Below are 19,840 nucleotides of genomic sequence, written 5' to 3' on the forward strand. Positions count from 1 at the left end.
AACCAGTTCACACAAGTGGCTCTTATTTCCATGGTAGAGCCCTTGCGTCGGCTTAAGGCCAACCGCTGCCGCCAAGGTCTCTATTTTGCTTTCATGTTCAGAGAAGGGCATCTGATCATGTCCCCAAGGGGGTGGTCAGTGTGGCAAGGTGCAGGGCCAGAGCGCTTTGATGATACAGGTGAAAACCCCTCCAGTGCCCCGAGGAAATCTCTCAAAGGAGAGTAAATTCAAAGGACTCGGCAGTTCTGAAAAGCTAAGTCCCAGGAGAGAGGCGAGACTGGGCTAGATGGCCGCTTTGGTCCCTTCCACCCCAACGGGCTGTGGGCCCTGAGGCCAGCTGTTGCCAACCCACACTGTTCAGACCCTGCTGGGGCCTGGCCGGTGGGGGGCGGTTCTCCTTCCTGAAGCTGAGCAAGGATGCCTCGCCCCGACCTCATTCCCACCCCCCGCCCCCCGCCATTTGACCCCCCTTGGGGTCGGTCCTCCGAGCAACATCCAAAAGGATATTTCTGGCGTGTTTTTCCTTTACAGCCACTTCCTGCGTATTAATGGCCTTATTGATGCTGACAGTCTGAAAAACAAGAGGGAGGGGGGAGGGGAAGGAGGATGAGATGAATAAGCTTCTGACAGTGGCTGGGACCCTCTCAGACGCCCCGCCCCTTCCCCTCCCTCCGCAGACCCCTCTGCTCCACTGTCCCCTTGCAGGGCCCCCTGCGGGGGTTAGAGGTGGGCAGCACTCCCAGGCCAGCTGGCCCGGGCTGTCCTAAGGCAGCGGGCTTTGCTGCCTGGCATTGGCTGTGCCCAGCTGCTGCGCCTGCATGCCACTCATTCACTTGGCCCAACATGGCAATTAAAGCCTGCACAAAGGGATGCCTTTCATCCCCCAGGGAAACATTATTTCTCCGGGAGCAGGAGGAAGAGGCGCTGAGATCAGGGAGGGGCTGTGGCTCAAAGAAGGTCCGGCCACCCCTCTCTCACAGCTAGAACCTTCCATGGAGCCTACCCTAGCTGGCCCGGGGTTGACAGTGGTCACTCTCCTCTCTTGTTTCCCTGCTCTTGGGCACCTTCCAGCTCCTAACCAAATTCCCTTTTATTTTCTTACTTCTGTCATAGGACATGACGAATATTCACCCCTTTCTGGTCGTTTTAAAAATTGTAACTCTCTTTTGAAGTAAGCAAAGCACGTTATACATGTAAATATAACTTACACACACACATACATGGGATCGTATCATGTAGGCTGTTTTTTGAAATATAGCCTTTTTCTGTTTTGCTTTGCTTCCTTCCACAGACATCATTCTACCCCAACCCATGTTAGCAACTTGTTATGCATCCTGCACGCGTGCACGTGCGCGCGCACACACACACACACACACACACCCCTACATTCCGAAGGGGTTATTTTTGTCACTGTTCTATAAAACTGGGACTGTCATGCACAGACTTTTTTACATCTTGCTCTTCTCACTTGAAAATATCCCATGAAACATTCTCCAAGTGAACTGGTAAAACGCTAGTTCATTCTTTAAAAAGATAACATAATATTCCAAGGCATGGGTGGATGTGATTTATAGCATCCTGTATTGGGAGGCAATTTATTTCCAGTAAACTATTTTAGTAAACATCCTTATACATATATCCTTATTAATTGAGGCTTTCGTTTCCAAGGGATAGCGTACTAGGAGTGAGATTACTGGGTCCACTTTATTTTATTTTTTTTAAACTTTTCATTATGGAGAAGTCCAAGCACACACAAATATGATGATTAGTCTAATAAGCCCTCATATAGTCAGTCCCCAGCACCAATTATTATGAACTTGCAGCCAAACATGCATCCTTATGGGTGAGGGGTCACAAACATTTTCTGTAGCGCCAGTTAGTAAATATTTCAGGCTTTGCAGGTCACATGGTCTCCATCACAACTATTCAGCTCTGCTGCTGGAGGGAAAAAGCAGCCTCAGCGATACTAAATGAATACGGAACTGAAAGACTGTGGCTGAATTCCAATAAAACTTTATTTACAAAACCAGGAGGTGGTCTGGATTTGGTCTGCACCTCTACTGTGCTGACCCTTGCTTTATACCATTGGTCACTGATGCCCTTGCTCCCTGGATTATCTGAAGTAAATTCTAGGCGTTATACCATTTTACCAGTAAATATTTCAGTATGAACTTCTAAGAAAAAAAAAAAAAAGACTCTTTAAAATTTAACCATACTATGATCACACCTAAAATTTTAAGGATAATTTCTTAATGTCATCAAATGGTTAGTGTTCACACTTTTCTCTTGTGTTAAAAAAAAAAACAAACAACTTTCTTGCAGCTGTTCTAATCAGGATCTAAACAAGGCGGCCATCAGGCTTTGTAAACAGGCTACAACAATTCACATTTCCACTGGCGATGATCAAAAGTACCCCCTCCAACAGGGGTTATCACTTCTTTTCATTTTTGCTGGTCTTACGGGTATAGCGACATTTCATCATGAACTTGTAATTTCCTGACTGCTAGTAAGTTTTGAGTATTTTCTTATATGTTCTCATGGTTGTTGATTGCCTTACCTAGTGAAGTATGTTCATCTTATCTTTTATAGCTTCTATGTTTACTTACGGTTTCTCCTGCCCCATGTTTATACTGGTAGACTCTCACGTTTTCCTCTAAGTGTTTTATTGTTTGTATTTTATTGTTTGTGTTTGAATCTTCATCTGGAAAAAATACATACTTATGTATATGTCATATATGTATATGTACATGTATATGTGTATGAGTATATTTGGTACAAAATAGGTTATACCAAGATATGGTCTTTTATATCTGGTTTACATAACTTTTAGGTGTGTTCTTTAAGTCCACTATTGCACGTATTTTTTTTCCTCTACCAGAATCAACACTTTTGTGTTAGTTTCAAGTATACAGCAAAGTGATTCAGTTATACATATATATATATTCCTTTTCAGATTCTTTTCCCATGTAGGTTATTATAAGATATTGAGTATAGTTCCTTATGCTCTACAGTAGATCCTTGTTGTTTACCTATTTTATATTGGGTTCGCCAAAAAATTCGTTTGGTTTTAAGTACAAATAAAAGACGTTTTTCATTTTCATGAAGAACTTTATTGAACAACGTATTCACTAACCGAACGAAACTTTTGGCCAACCCAATATATAGTAGTGTGTATACATACGTTAATCCCAAACTCCTAATTTATCTACCTCCCTCCCCCATAAATTTGTTTTCTATGTCTGTGAGCCAGACTCAACTTCTTTAATAGCATAAGCTCTGTTGTGGGTTGAACTGTGTCTTCCCAAAAAAGACACGTTCAAGTTCAAATCCCCCAGCGCCTGTGAATGTGATCTCATTTGGAAACAGGGTCTTTGCAGATGTAATTAGTTAAGATGATGTCATACTGGATTAGGGTGAGTCCTAAATCCAGTATGACTGGTGCCCTTATAGGAAGGCCAGGTGAAGACACAGGGACACAGACACTCAGGAAGAAGACAGCCATGTGAAGATGGAAGCTGACACTAAAGTGATGTGTCTACAAGCCAAGGAATGCGAAAGATGGCCAGCAACCACCAGAAGTTAGGAAGAGGCAAGGATGGATTCTTCCCTAGAGCCTCCAAAGGGAACATGGCCCTGCTGACACCATTATTTTGACCTTCTAGCCTCCAGAACTGGGAAAGAACAAATTTCTGTTGTTTTAAGCCACACACTATGTGGTAATTCGTTATGGCAGCTCCAGGAGACTAACACAGGGTCCTTTCCCCATCATGCTCAGTCACCTCCGAAGACAAGGAGAGGGCAGATACTCTTTTCCCTCTTCCTTACAGCACACACAGGGGGCTCCACTGAGCACAGCTGTTGGCTGTCAGTGCAACGGTAAGACCAGTCCAGAAGGAATCTCATATAAGAGATGCTGCAAGAAAGAAGTAAAAAGTTTATCCCCCTAAAATCTCCCAGTGAGGCAGCACTTGTGTCCTGTGGAGACCCAGTGCTTCCAGCTTCCTCTTCACAAGTCCTTCCTTGGACCTTGTTTCTCAGCTTCTGCTTCCAGGCCTGTCCCACGTCATCCTCTTTCCTTCAGATTTCCTCAGGTGAGTTACACGCTTTCAACTATGTTTCTCTCCTGGCTCTAGAACAATGATGGGATCCTGGCTGCAGACAGACCTCTGGGCAAAGTGACCACATTTGCCGAGCCTTTAAAGGTTGCCTGCGTTCATAAGGAGTTATAAGGGACCTAAATATGTAAGGTGACACCAAGAGATGCAAATCCAGTAAGGTGCGAACTGGATGTGGTCAAGTTCTAGGGGGTTGGTAGAGACAGCCAGTAGCACAGGCTGTGATGGAAAAAGAGAAATCCATGTTGGCCGGAAATGCTAGAAACTGCGTCAGGGCCTTGAGGGAGGACTGTGATGGGTGGGGTTTAGACTTAGTCCACAAATATCTATTTATACTGATGGACCAAAGACCAATTGCCCAAGCCTGTGGTCAGTATGAGCCTTGCTTACAAAAACAAACAAAAAATCCTTAAAATTCCCTTAAGCCACATAAAATAATATACCATGAGTTTGTAACTGTAGACTGTGTGTGTGTGTGTGTGTCTGAAAACTGAAAATATCCTGTACTCTACATGTTGAAAGGAAGCAGAGATCCTGTGAAACTGCGATGCTGCTCAGGGAAACTTTGTCGAAGGAAGAAAGGGGTCACCTGTCTGTCCCCGGTGCTTCCCCTGCCATTGACTGACTTCTCTCAGTGACACTGCCTACAGATTTGAGGGGCACTTATGGTTGTTGCACAGAAAGGCTAAGCCACTTGCCCAAGGTCATACTATTCGGGCGGCCGGATCCTCGAGCCCAGCTCTGGAAAGGCTTGGAACACGAGGGCTGGTTCTGCTGCAGGGCCACGTGTGTGCAAGGGCAGAACGGGGGATGAAGGCAGAAAGGGAGGTAGCGCTGGGTGCGGGGGGCCAGTGGGTTTCGGAGGGGGCGGGAAAGGATGGAAGCAGCTGAAGGGAAGAGAGTTGAAGGAGGCAGCTATTAATAGCAGAGAAGTGAAGGAATAAAGGCCTTAATCTAAAAGGTGGAAGTGAAATGGAAAGAACCCGACACAAGGTGGGCTATGAAGCAATTCCAATAGGATTGGCCAGTAGGAGCTCCCAGTTACAGGGAACACAACAGAGGGAAGAATCAATGGTGCTGCAGAGGTTTTGAAGCTGGGCAGGTGGCAGAACAGAGGCAGGCATCTGGGGCTGAGGGGACACTGTAAACAAAGGACAATGAGGCTGGGGGGGCTTGGGGTGAGAAACAGTCATTTTTAAAAGATTGAAGAAGTAAACTAGCAGTAGCAGTGGTTATAATCATCAAGATAATGGCAGCTAATGAGTACTTACTACCCAGCCCTGCGTTAATAAGTATTTTGTATGAATTATCTCATTAAAGTCTTATAACTCTACATCCTACGAGTGAGTATTAGTATCAGTCATCTTCATTTTACAGATGAGGAAACCAAGGCTTTGAAAGGCTATGTAAATTGCCCAAGGCTGCTCTACCAGCCAGTGTAGAGCTGGAACTCAGACTCGGAAGTGGGGCTCCACAGCTCAGGCTCTGGATCACAATCCCCACATGAGACATGGCCCTCCACACCCCAGAGACACAGAACCAGAGTCCAAATGATTTCCACAGACTGGAAAAATGGGTGAAACTTCACTGGATGCAATCCAGCAGGTATAAAGGAAGCTTCCTATATTTAGGTCTAAACTCGCTGGCACAGGGGAGATATGAGTCAAAGCAGCACTTGTGAAAATGATTTAGGTGTTTTATTTGGCTGCCAACTTAATACAAGCAACGCTGTGATGTGGCTGATCAAAATGCAAGTCTGAGCTCTGGAGGTATTAAAAGGAATACAGTGTTCAGAATGAGGGAGGGGATGGTTCTAATTCTCTACGAAGATAAATTCACAGGTAAAACACTATTCAGTTTTAGACCTTGTACATTATGAAGGAAACCAACAAACTAGACTGCTTCTAAAAGAGAGTGACCTGGACTGGGATAAGCCTGGGGCCTGAAGAAAACTTAGAGGAATATCAGTATTCTTAAAGGTGGTCATGTGGAAGGAGGAATAACTCCAGGGATCAGAACCAGACCAACGGGGGCTTCCCTGGTGGCACAGTGGTTGAGAGTCTGCCTGCCAATGCAGGGGACACGGGTTCGAGCCCTGGTCTGGGAAGATCCCACATGCCGCGGAGCAACTAGGCCCGTGAGCCACAACTACTGAGCCTGCGCGTCTGGAGCCCGTGCTCCGCAACAAGAGGCCGCGATAATGAGAGGCCCGCGCACCGCGATGAAGAGTGGCCCCCGCTTGCCGCAACTAGAGAAAGCCCTCGCACAGAAACGAAGACCCAACACAGCCATAAATAAATAAATAAATAAATAAAAATTAAACTTAAAAAAAAAAAAAACAAACAAAAAAACTAGACCAACGGGTAGAAGTACAGTCAGGCCGTTTCTGGATAAACTTAAAGCTGTCTCATGAAAGAGAGAATTCCCCATTATTAGAAGTATACAGGTAGAGGCATGGCAACGTCTCCTTACAGTTACTGTGAAAAAGATTTACAGGCTCAGGCTGGATTAGGTGATTTTTAGGTTCCTTCTCACTGTTAGACTCTGTAAATGTCCTTCAGATGATGGAGGGCTTTGGATATAAGGGCAAGAAACTGTGACCTGGTGGACACTGAGATGCACAGAAGGCTCTTCTGTTTTTATGTTTTTTATTTTTGGCTGTGCTGTGGCATGTGGGATCTTAGTTCCCTGACCAGGGATCGAACCCGTGTCCCCTGCAGTGGAAGCACGGAGTCCTAACCACTGGACCACCAGGGAAGTCCCAACAGAAGGCTCTTGAGCAGGGGAGGGACCGGATACAAACGCCCCTCCATCCTCCTGAGTTTGAGGAGTTACCTTTTCAGTGCCCTGAAAAAGGAAAGTGTGAAAACAACTTGTGTGTGGACATTCAGAGTCACAGCCCCAGTACGAGCCCAGGACCCCAACACAGCACCTAGCCTAGCACTGGGCTATGGAACGAAGTCTCTACCCAAATCAATAGCTACAAGACACCTGCAAGCCTTGTCTGCCCTGGTCAGGACTGCCCCAGACCCTTCTCTTGCAGCTCTGGCAGGCTCCTGGGAGTGCCCACCTACTGCAGCCAACATGCCCAAAGTTCTCCAACCAACGCTTCCCTACCGAGAAGTTGGGCAGGGTCCAGCCCACAGCTGCAGGCCCACCGCCCGGTTTCTGTAGCAAGGCTTTCTGGGCTCAGAGGCAGGGCTGAGCCTCTGGGCCCGTAAAGGCAGGCTGTGGTCCTCCAGGGTCCTCGGAATCTCAGACACTGGACACATCCAGGGCGGAAGTACCACGCCAGGCTGAGTTTCCTGTACTTGTGCAATGCTCGGTGCCTGGGATGCCACCCCGCGTCACACGCCCCTCACTTCCTTCTGCATCCCAAATGCTGCCCCGTCTTCTTTCTTTTTAAATTCCTATTTCTCTTCGTGTGTTTGACAACAAGTATATTGTCTTACCTCCCCGTCAAGATTAAAATCCCAAGGGCGAGGACCCTGCCTTCTGCCCTTGTGGGCCCGCAGCTGCTAAGGCAGGGAAGAGTCTTAATAAATTATTAAATCATTAAGGACTTAATGACTGCTTCCCAGTGCGCCTGCCTCTAAAAAGTACCAGGTATGTGATTCATGGTGTCTTGAGAAAATCTGCTCTCTTCCCCTCCCCTCCCCAGACTCTCTCTGAAGTAAATAATTGGGTTCGGAGCTGGGCGATGCCTGGGGGGACGCTCCCAGGGCAGAGGGTGGGAAATTCGGGGCTCCACTGCTCACCTCCGGCCTACGTTAGAGAGCATCCTCTGAGAACAGGCTGTTCTACAGATTTCGCCGGAGTCACACAGGACCTCAGACCGTGCAGTGTCCCCCCTGAAAGAGCAGCATTGTACACCACTTCCTGACCCAGCTGGCCCTCGTGTCCCAGGCTGGTTCCGGAGGGCCAATTATCAGCAGGCACCGTAGGAAGGGCGGCTTTCCGCTCCCCCCTCCCCCCCTCCCACCCCCGTCCCTGTCCTCTGCTCCCTCAGGACAGCCTCAGCCAGGCTGCAGCCAATGGGAAAACTTCGGGCCTTGCTTCTGCGGGGGGCCAGGCCTGGGCCCGTGCTGCGGGGGCAGCTGGCCACAGTCAGGTCACGCACACAGCTGCTGGCAGGGACCAGCGCTTGGGCTGCCAAGGCCGGGCTGGCTCGCAAAGGTTCCATGGCAGGGGCAGGCACGGAGGATGTGCCCGGTGTGGGAGGCAGGTCCCAAAGCCAGGGACCGGAGAGCCCAGTGCCCGGGCCAAGTGTAGGAAAACCTGCGACCAGGCTGGGCAGAAGGAGAAAGGAGGGAGTAGGCTAGAAAGGACACAGAAGGAATGAAAAGCGCATCAGTGGGCGGGAGGCATTTGCTCAGCAAAGGCAGAGGTGGCCACCACCGATGGCCCTGGTAATGCTGCCCAGCACGGGCGCTGCACGCTGCATCCCTCACCGCGTCAGGTTTGGAGGCTTGGGGTAAACAGACGAGGCAGGTGCTCCTGTTAACACCTGCTGCGCAGGGCAGAAAGGGATGCTTTGGGCCGTCGGCTCCTCCTGGAGAGGAACAAGGCTGGCGATGGGGGAGGGTGGGCTGTGATGCCGGAGAGAGACAGGCTCAAAAGACTGCTGGGGCACGTCATGGTAAAGGTGGGGGCAGCCTGAGCGAGGATGACAGATTCAGAACCGAGTCGCAGTCACATGAGTCTCGGGGAAGAGACAAGCGAGGCACAGAAGGCCGAACGTAGCCTTCAGCACTGAGTGAGACTGGTCTGGTCTTGGTCGTGATACTTGGAAGTGGATGTCCGACATCAAGTCTTTTGAATTCTTCTCTTGATCAGAAATAATGATACTAGAATGTCGTCGTTGTTGTCACTGGATTGATTAGTGGTAGCAGCTGAGCCTCTGCCAGGCGCTGCACCTGGGGATTTGCTTCTGATCCTCCCTCCCCTGGAGGGCAGGCAATGTGACCCATTTTCCAAGTCGCGTTGCCCAAAGCAGCACAGGCAGCCGCGGGTGGAGCCAGAATTCAAACCCAGGTCCCTCTCCCCACACACACTGTGCTACCTTCAGCAACTCGGCAGCCTCAATGCCATCCACCTGCCTGATTTTCTCTCTTTTTTTTTTTCTTACTCTGGCTACACCGTGTGGCATGCGGGATCTTAGTTCCCTGACCAGGGATTGAACCCGAGCCCCCTGCAGTGGAAGCGTGGAGTCCTAACCCCTGGACCTCCAGGGAAGTCCCCTGCCTTGCTTTCTACCCCACGGCAGCTACGCCCCCAGATCTCTACTGCTCCTGAGTGATCTCAACCAGGCCCATGGCTTTGAACTCTTCATTTCTGCCAACATGCCCCACTGCCCAACTATTCCTCTCCCAGTCTCCCTAGAAGTCACCCTTAACTGCTGCCTTTGTCTCAATGCTCCCATCCAACCCTTCAGCAATGCTGCCTTTCCGCCTCCCAAATCCCTCTGTTATCTCTCCATCTCCTCTGCCTCCAGCCAAGCCCAAACCTCTATCATGTCCCCACTGGACCACTGAAATAGCTTCCCAAGTGGATTAGCCCTCCCCAAGCGGCTCTCTGCCCAGCAGCCAGAGTGATCTTGATAAACCACACCTGAGATCACGACACCTGGAGCAGAGCCCACCACCACCAATGAAGCCCACCCTCCCTCACGGCGGACAAAGCCCTACACCGGCATCAACTCCCATTCGCCCTCTTACTTGTTATACCCCGACCACATGGGCTGCCTCTTTGTTCTTCAAACATTTTAAGTTCTTTCTGTCTCTGATGCTCCTTATGCCTGGAATGGTCAGATTTTTGCCTCCCATTCTTTGCAAGGCTGGATGTTCCTTCTTTTCCAGGCTGTTCAAATACCACCTCCTAGGCAGCCTCTCTAATCTAAAGCATCTCCCCACCCCTTGGCCTGCATTACCTCTTTATCATGACACAACCATCCTGGTTATTTCCTGTAGAGGCTCTTATCTCAACCTGAAATCCCCTTGTTGGTTCCTTTGCTTGTGGTCGGTCTCACCACTAGACAGTGAATTCTGTGCTGGCAGGGACCGTGTGATCCTGCTGTTCCCCCCCAGTGGACACACTGTGCCTGACACATGGATGGGCTGACAGAGGAAGAAGGCTGCTCGGCCCAGCCCTCTCCAAGAAGACATCCTCATCAGCACGTGATACCTTGTTTGTTCCACTCACCTGTCTAGGAACCTCCATCTTCCCCTTCCCAAGTCACATTTCTTTCTCTCCAACGAAAAATCTTGCTGATATTTAAATATAAACTATCTTAACTAATGATATCCAGTTATCCTTTCTTACAATCCTTTAGCACTTAGCTAGGCTCCATATGGCTAAATACTTTGCCTCATTTAAATGCTTTTATAAAAGGTATGTGCTATAGACTGAATTGTGTGCCCCCCAAATTTGTATGTTGAAACCTTAACCTCCAGTGTGATGGTACCTGGAGCCTTTGGGCAGTACTTAGGGTTAGATGAGGTCATGAGGATGGGGCCCTCATGATGAGATTAGTGACCTTAAAAAAGAGACACCAGAGCAGGCTCCCTTTCTCTTGCTCTCTTTTTCTCCACTATGTGAGGACACAACAAGAAGGTGGCCGTCTACAAGTCATGAAGGGAGCCCTCATGGAGATCCAAATCAGCCAGCACCTTGCTCTTAGACTTCCCAGCCTCCAAAACTGTGAGAAATAAATTCCTATTGTTTAAGCTACCCAGTCTGTGATATTTTATTATGGCAGCCTGAACAGACTAAGAGTATTTTTTTCTCTTTTTTTTTAGTATTTTGTGAGTCTTATCTACTTCATAAGCTGAGGACTATTGAAATTAGGATCACATCTCCCCCTCCCCTCCCACTCTAAAGCCCCCAACCATCCTCTGGCTTCTGGAGAGGTGGTGAGTAATCCAATTATCTGGGTCATGCAGATTTTGAAGGGTTTAGCAAAAGGAAAGGCACTCGCTCTTCTGCAGTCTGATCTGGAGGGGAAGATGGAGTAAGAAAGTTGAGAAGATTAAAAAATGTCAATCAACTCTGTAATAGGTGTACAAACCTGTGTTGGGAGCAGGGTGGCCAGGACTGTGAAGCACCCAGGACAACTGAAGAAACAAGCATCCAAAGTGGAAAACACTGGGGGAAGCCATCCAAGTGTCCGTCCACAGAGGAATGGGTACACAGAACATGGTCTATCCACACAATGGAATATTATTCAGCCCTGAAAGGAAGGAAATCCTGACACCTGCTACAACATGGCTGAACCTGGAGGACATTATGCTGAGTGAGATAGGCCCGCCACAAAAAGACAGACCCTGTTGGATTCCACTTATATGAGGTACCTAGAGCAGTCACATTCAGAGAGACAGAGGTAGAATGGTGTTTGCCAGGGGCTGGGAGGAGGGGCAAGTGGAGAGTTATTGTTTAATGGGGACAGAGTTTCAGTTTGGGAAGATGAAAAAGTTCTGGAGATGGATGGTGGTGATGGTCACACAGCAATGTGGAAGTACTCAATGCCACTGAACTGTACACTTATAAGTGATTAAAATGGTAAATTTTATGGTATGTACATTTTTACCACGATAAAAACACACACCCACACACAAAAAGGAGGAACTGATTATGCTACAACAGGGATCAATCTCAAAAACATGATGCTAAGAAGCCAGACACAAAATGTCACATATTGTATGATTCCATTTATACGAAATACCCAGGATAGGCAAATCCATAAGAGACAGAAAGCAGATTGCTAGTTGCCAGATTCAGGTAGGAGGGGGAATGGGGAGCGACTGCTTGATGGGTACAGGGTTTCCTCTTGGGGCGATGATAAAAATGTGAAGTTAGATAGTTGTGATTGGTGGCACAACATCATGAATGTACTAAATGCTACAGAATTATATACTTTATATTGGCTGAGATGGTGAATTTTATTTTATGTGTAAAACAATTTCTTTTTTTAAAGGTGGAAACCACGGAGGAATTATAATTCTGACTGAATACCTACTTCTTGCAGGGCAGGGCCACCATCTAGGCTGTAGGACTATGCTACACAACTCCAGGTGGGCCTCTCCCAGACTGTGAGGGATGATCCTTGTACCTAGACCAGGGATTAGGAGTAACATGCGTGGTGAGATTGTGGGGAAATGGAGTGGTGCCCAAAGACCACGCATGGGTGAAGATAATCGTGATTTACCGAAAGAGAAGAAGGCAAAATTCCACCTGTTATTCATGAGAGATTCCCAAAAGGAAAGGCGGCGCCGCTCACCAGGCACCAACTTACGTTCACGGAAGCAAGTCAGGCCAGAATGACCTCGTTTCCTGGTTAAAACTCTAGGCCACCGTTTCAGGAAAACATCAACGTCTGTGTCTGATTTTCCATCATCAAGGTGCTTACCAGTCTCTTATAACATCTCATCGACAAGGATGAGAAAGAACAGGGGCTACTGGGGGTCGAAACTACTGACTGCCAGCCAAACCTGACCTGCAGCCTGAGAATAACCTATGAGCTGGGATTGGTTGTGGGATCTTAGTTACCCGACTAGGGCCACCGGCAGTGAAAGTGCGTAGTCCTAACCACTGAGCTGCCAGGGAATTCCCCTGGTTTTTACATTTTTAAAGGAAGCAGAGGAGGTGGAGGAGGAAAGAGGAGGAGGAGGTGGAGGAGGGGGGAGGAACAACAGCTGCAGGAGAAGCTGGCCACAAAGCCAAGACTATTTCCTATCTGGCCCTTGGCAGAAAAAGTTTGGCGTCCCCTGAGCTAGACAGGGAGGTCCATGAGGGTAGATGTCTGCCCTTACAGGTGCTGGTTGTTGGCTACCATCATCTTGATGTTGGGAGTAAATGCATTTGGATGATACTGGCAGACCATGACCATGGGCGAAAAACAACAAAACAGATTATTCCTGGGCCCAGAATCCTAGTACATACGGGCGAACAGCAAACCAGGTGAAAAGGACCGAACTCATTCCCGGTAAGTTCGTTAACAGTACGATGTGGCCACCATAATAAGATAAAATTTAAGAAGGTAATTTCATTTTGAGCTACATCAACAGAATTATAAGATCTAGAACAAGAGCCAATCCTTGGTTTTACAGCTTTCAACCTCACCTGGAGTACTGATTCATCCTACCACATGCGGAGAGGCTGCTGGGCAGTGAATAATGCGTTCAGCTCCGGGCACCCCATTCTAAGAGAATTACAGATCAAGTGGGCGTGTGCAAAGGAAACCAACTAGGATGGTGGACCACAGAAGGTCAGATGAGAGAACAGAAATCAGGGAAAGTGGTGGTGGGGAAGAGTGATGGGGAAGAAAGGGCACAGGTGTCTTCAAATATATTAGTTCCCAACACCCGTGAAACGGAAGGTCTCAGGGCCAGATGGGGACCCTTGAGTGAGGATGAAAAGAAGCCAGGTTCTGTCTTCATCACCTTCCCAAACTGGGAACAATCCCAATGTCCTTCCACGAGGGGACAAACTGCGGTATAGCTACACCACGCAAAGCTACTCAGAAATAAAAGGAAAAAACTACTGATTCATGCCAACTATAGGATGAATCTTAAAAGTATTATGTGAAGTGAAAGAAGCCAGTGTGGTTGGTGTGTCTGGGGAACAGCAAGAAGGCTGGTAAGGCTGGAGCAGAGCGAGAGGAGGGCAGGAGGCAGCCAGCCCAGGCAGGGCCTTGAAGGCCATTAAGGACTTTAAGCAGAGGAGGAACGGGATCTGATTCTGTTTTTGAAAAGGAAAAGAGGCCCAGATGGAGCCCCGGGCCATTCCACCCGCATCGGGGAGACGAGGAGGAACCAGGGAAGGAGAGGGAGATGAAGCAGCAAGCCAGGCAGGAGGGGAATGGAGGCAGCAGGTGACCTCTCTCCCGGAGGAAGAAAGTGAGGCAGCTTAGAGGGAGCTTCAATTGTGTTGACCCCTGCTGAAGGGGCGGGGGCACCAGGACTGAGAATTAGCCACTGCGCACGACAAGGATGTCACAGGTGACCTGGGCAAGAACCGCTGCAGGGGGGTGGGGAGGGGAGCAGAGAACGGGAGGAGGAGGAGTGGGAGACAGTGGGGACAGAACGGACGTCTCCTCCCCTCCCAGGGCCCGGGGCTCAGCGCTGGGGCTCTTGGGGTGTATGAACAGCCCCTCAACTCCAGGTCCCCCCTCCCCCACCAGTGACCCTATTTAGAACCAGCTCCCTGGCTGGTTCTCCATCCCCTGATGGGGTCACATAGACAAGAAATACTGGCACTAGGAAGGCAGAACCAAGGCTTCCTCTGTGACAAGAGAAACAGAACGGTGGGGGGCAGGGCATGCCTGTCTGAAGCCACAGCCGCCTGCAGGTGGGGAAGAGGGAAGATGGGCCAGCATCTCCTTTTCCCTGAGACCCGGCGTCTCAGTATCTAACCCTCATGCCCTACATCCTGGGACCTTCTGAAGGCCCACGTGGGTACCCTGTGGTTGTCACAGACGCTCTCCCTTGGGGGGAGGCTGCTGGTGTGCAGCCTCCCCGTCTGCAATCTTTCTAGATCGGGTATAGAGAGGCTGCAAAGAACACTCTTTTTCCAGAGACAAATACCTATATTTCCTTCTCTGAAAGCTATCCAGGATGCTCATAAATCCCCAGAGAAGTGATCTCCCTTTCTACATGACAAGACCCCTCTCCCACCTGCCTCCTCATTACCAGTTCCCAAGGCTCCTCTTCAGCCACGGTTCCAGCTTCTGTGGGGACAGAGTGAGAGAGCCGACGGGAGCAGCCTCCCTCCTGTACCTTCAAGCCTCTGAGAGGCCTTCCCAGGGCAACCCGGGCCCCTTGCTGTCGTGCAGCCCTCGTCCTCTTGTTTTCTCTGCCACTATGCTGGGAGAGACCCCCCGGCTCTGCATCCCCAAAGGTCCCCAGAAATTTCCTACAGACTCTGAATCAGACCATCCAGCACAGGGGCAACTGATTACAGAAAGGGGGACCCCATCGTGTCCTCCTGACCCGGAGAAGAAGCCAACAAGCTCCGTCTTCCCTCCCTCATTTATCAGGACTACTGAAGAGTCCCCTTCAGCCAGGTCATCCTGCATATCCTCAGGCAAAGATCAGCATCTTCCCTGCACTTTGTCCCCCAATGTAAGCCAAGCTCAGGTCACCCACCAACTTGAGCAGCCCAATGTCTCCTGTGGGTCTCAGCCACTGTGCACACCAGCAGCCTCCCCCCAAGGGAGAGCGTCTGTGACAACCACAGGGTACCCACGTGGGCCTTCAGAAGGTCCCAGGATGTAGGGCATGAGGGTTAGATACTGAGACGCCGGGTCTCAGGGAAAAGGAGATGCTGGCCCATCTTCCCTCTTCCCCACCTGCAGGCGGCTGTGGCTTCAGACACGCATGTCCTGGCCCCCACCGTTCTGTTTCTCTTGTCACAGAGGAAGCCTTGGTTCTGCCTTCCTAGTGACCCAAACTGCACTGCCACATTCACGGGGGCTGCACCAAGAACTCATTAGAGTCCTTCTTAGGGCCAGGCCTCTGCCTAGAAAGTGATGTTGGGGCAGGCCCATCAGATGCATCTTGATCATTCAGGAGGCACCGAGCCAAGCTCGAGTGGCCTTTCGCAATGGCCTTGGTTTCCAGATAGACAGCTGGTCTGCAAGAGTGGAAACCCTGAGCTGTGTCTTTCCCCAAATCACCAGCATTGCTCAACTTCCTCTCCTCCCCCCACCATGCTCTCCAGCACTCTCCACCTCCCAGATTTCTAATGGGGAGGTTAGTTTTGTTTCTTCTCTTTCAGCAGCACAGAGCAACTTTGCTCTCACTCTCTCAAGACACAGGGGGGAGGCGGTGGCACACCATAGGACCCACCCTTCCTCAGCTCCGTGCCTCTCCCAGACCCCATTCCTAACAGTGTCTCCGTGTCAAATGAATGAGCCGGGAGGCACTTGAGAGACCCAGACAATGCCAGTGCCTGCCACTTCCCGCCCCCCAAACCTCTGTTTTATCATCTATTTCTACAGCAAACTCACCCCATATTACTATATAACTGACCCTCTACCTTTACTCTCCACCGCTACGGACCCAAATAAAGCAGCAAGAATACCTTTCCTCCTGAGTTCTCCCAGCTGAGAAAGCCAGGGGTCCCTGATCTCATGAAATCCAAACTCTCCCACGTGGCTTCAGCGACACCCCTCGCATCTCCTTCTTCAGCTTCACTTCTCACTTCAGATGGTGGTCTTCACAAGACTGTGACCCAGTTTTCCAGGAATGCAATTTATAAATAAATAGGGTCCCATTTTACACAAGAGGGCGGCTGCGGGAAGATATGTTACTTGACTCCAACAATGAATTCGGTAACCTTAGATCTTCCCAATTCACCGGTTTGGCTCATTCAGATGTGTGAAGACAAGGTGTGCATGGAAAATAATGACAAGAGCATTTCTCCTTTATTGTCTAGCCCTTCACATTCTGCAAAGAGCTTTCATTTGCAGTCTGACTGATGCTGAGAAACCCTGGTGAGAGACCTGGGCACACTTTATGGGTAAACAAGTGGGCTTGGAGAGGTCCAGCCACACCAGTCGGGCACATGCTCTACACTCTACAACCTATATGGTTACAACTGAACTCTTAGCCAGAGCCAACTTGTTTACTAAACCCCTGCTCTGACCTCTGATGTGAATCAAAAGGAGAAAGTTTTTCAGAAAACCTAGAGTGGGTACCTGAAGAAGACCATCCCTGAGGTCAAACAACCTCTAAACAAATCAGCTTGTACTATTGTCATGGAAGCAGGTTCTAGTCTTAGTTGCTCGCACACCTCCCACCAAACCCCCATAATACACAGTTTTATTCTTTCTCGGGAAGAACCTGTTCCAGTCTGAAGGGAGACAGATTGGATGTTGGGCCTGTAAAGTCCAAGGTCACTGCAGGCAGACACTGTTGAGAGCACCTGGACTAAACTCCATCAGGCAGAGGTCCCAGGAGCTCGCTCTCCTCTGAGATTTCCGCAGGTGGGTGACGTACCGAGAGGGGACAGTCCGGAGCCCTGAACTCCAGCCCCCAGACAAATCAGCCAGTCCGGTCACAGTCTATGGTCGAATTCACATCAAGCACCTTCTGCAAAGCCCCATAGGGGGGCTTCCCTGGTGGCGCAGTGGTTGGGAATCTGCCTGCCAATGCAGGGGACACGGGTTCGAGCCCTGGTCTGGGAAGATCCCACATGCCGCGGAGCAACTGGGCCCGTGAGCCACAACTACTGAGCCTGCGCGTCTGGAGCCTGTGCTCCGCAACAAGAGAGGCCGCAACAGTGAGAGGCCCGCGCACTGCGATGAAGAGTGGCCCCCACTCGCCGCAACTAGAGAAAGCCCTCGCACAGAAACGAAGACCCTACACAGCAAAAATAAATAAATAAATAAATTTATTTTAAAAAAAAGCCCCATAGGGGATGCCCGTCCAGCCTCATTCAGCAGCCTCAAATAGCAATACAGTGTTTTTTTGGTCAGTGGCTCTCCAATCTGGCTGTACCTGAATATCACCTAAGAACTGACCCCTGTACCCCCCGTATGCATTCACCCACCCCTAACAGATTCCTTTGCTCCACCCAGGATTGGACTCATCTGGTCTGAGAAAGGGCCACTGTTCATTACACTCTAAATCCGGCCGTGTTACAGAAGAACATTCTATGTCAGAGTCTAAGGGAGGAAAAAAGCTCAGCTAAAGGAAAAGCAGGAATGAAGAGGGGGAAGAATGGGAGGAGCAAAGAAAAAGGGAATAATAAAGACTTTATATTATAATATTTACTTTTATAATAATAAAGTGGAAAAATGGAAAATGAAGAGATTTCCTCAGCTCAGACAAGCATACCTTGATTTAAGTAAATATAATTTTTTTTCCCGGAAAATATGAATTGACACTAAGGACAAATCAGGAGATTAGTCATTTTACAAAAGAATTTGACATCAGATTCCTTTAAATAGCAGTCTCCGCTAGTACATTTAAAATAGGATTCCTTTTACAGAAGTGTGATTTATACAAAACCACATCTGTTGCATAAACCTCAGAAAAAGAGCTCTCCTGCCATATACTCTGGCTAACTATAGAACTGGCCCAGTACAGATGGTCACCTCTTTTCTTCCAAAAGATAGATACCCAGCCCTGCTCTCTGTCACCTATTTCTCTGTTTTACCTGATTATGGTTCATTGATTCCTAAGGGCCACTGGATTCTTCCAGTCTTCCCTAAACTCAGGGAGCAACTGCTCTGAATTCTTTTCATACTCATTCATTAAACACATATTTCTTGAAGGCCTATCATGGGCACTACTCTAGGGGTACAGCCGTGAACAAAAAACGATGTCTCTGGTCCTGTGGATCTCATATTTTAGTGGGAGAGAGAGGGTAAATAATTAAAATACACAGTACGTGAGATGGTGCTCTATGGAAGAAAAATAAGGCCGACAATGAGGCTGGCGCATACTAGGCTGGTGTTAGCACCTTACACAGGGTCATGAGGGAAGGCTGTACTAGGAGACAAAGGGCTGCATTTGTAGGTGATGAGGAAGCAAGCCCGGCAGACACCTGGGGGAATAGCTGCAGGCAGAGCCCACCTGGCAGGTATGAGGAACAGCTAGAGGTTAAGCGTGGCTGGCGCTGAGAGGTCAGAGGTGGGAGGGGCCAGATCACAAGGGACTACTTTAAGGACCAGCCTTTGTTCTGAGAGAGACAGGAGCCACTGGGAGGTTTTTTTTTTTTAAGATTCTTTCCTATTGGTTTCACATTAAAGCGAGACAATTCTCTTTTTCTTTTAACATTTATTTATTTTATTTATTTATTTTCCTTTTTTTTTTTTTTTTTGGCTGCGTCAGGTCTTAGTTGTGGCACATGGGATCTCTTTCGTTCCGGCGCAGGGTCTGCTCTGGTTTCTCTCTAGTTGCAGTGCGTGGGCTTCTCTCTCGTTGTGGCATGTGGGCTCCAGAGCGCGTGGGCTCTGTAGTTTGCGGCACGCGGGCTCTCTCGTTGAGGCGCGGAGCTCAGTAGTTGCGGCACGTGGGCTTAGTTGCCCCGCGGCACCTGAGATCTTAGTTCCCCGACCAGGGATTGAACCCACGTCCCCTATATTGGAAGGCGGATTCTGTACCACTGGACCACCAGGGGAGTCCCCCTCACTTTTTTTTCTTTTTGAGCAAAAGGGTGACATTATCGGACTCAGTGTTTTAGAGGATCCCTCTGGCTGCTGTGCTGAGAAGAGGCTGCAGGGACCAGCCTGCAAGCGGGGAGGGGGGATGATTAAGACGCTGCTGCTTTAATTCGGGCCAGAGATGATGGTGGCTTAGATGCGGCTGGCAGCAGTGGAGGTGCTGAGATGTGGTGGGATTCGGATACATTTTGAAGGCAGAGCTGACAGGATTTGCTGCTGTTTGGACGTGGGGTATGAGGAAGGAAGGAGTCAAGGAAGGCACCATAATTATTTGCCAGAGTAACGAGAGGGCCCAAGTTGCCATTAACAAGATGGAAAGAATCACGGGAGGACAGGCTTGGGGCAGGGCAGATTGGAGCTTGTTTTTGGACATGTTAAATAAGAGATGTCCATTGGATATCCAGACAGAGCTGTAAATGAGCCGGGGGATGTGCAAGCCTGGAATTCGGGAGAGGTTCACGCTAGATGCATCAATTTGATAGTCATTAGCATATATAGAGATGGGATTTAAGAATGAATAAGATCACCAAGGAGTAAGTCCAGATGAGAAGTCTGGGGA

At 49.0% G+C, this 19,840-nt stretch overlaps 1 protein-coding gene across 3 annotated transcripts in view; it reads right to left on the reverse strand.

Moving 5' to 3' along the window:
- The window catches only part of HIP1 (huntingtin interacting protein 1), a 152,786-nt gene that overhangs the window by 50,886 nt on the left and 82,060 nt on the right, over positions 1 to 19,840 (reverse strand). For all 3 annotated transcript variants that reach the window (XR_005016555.1, XM_036826525.1, XM_036826526.1), the window contains exon 2: positions 508 to 571. Coding sequence is in view for 2 of the 3 variants with exons in the window: in XM_036826525.1 (XP_036682420.1) it covers positions 508 to 571 (64 nt within the window). In the remaining variant the exon portion in view is untranslated. The remainder of the gene's footprint in view (positions 1 to 507; positions 572 to 19,840) is intronic.

This window comes from Balaenoptera musculus, chromosome 15 (genome assembly GCF_009873245.2).
Source record: "Balaenoptera musculus isolate JJ_BM4_2016_0621 chromosome 15, mBalMus1.pri.v3, whole genome shotgun sequence".
Lineage (NCBI taxonomy): Eukaryota > Metazoa > Chordata > Mammalia > Artiodactyla > Balaenopteridae > Balaenoptera > Balaenoptera musculus.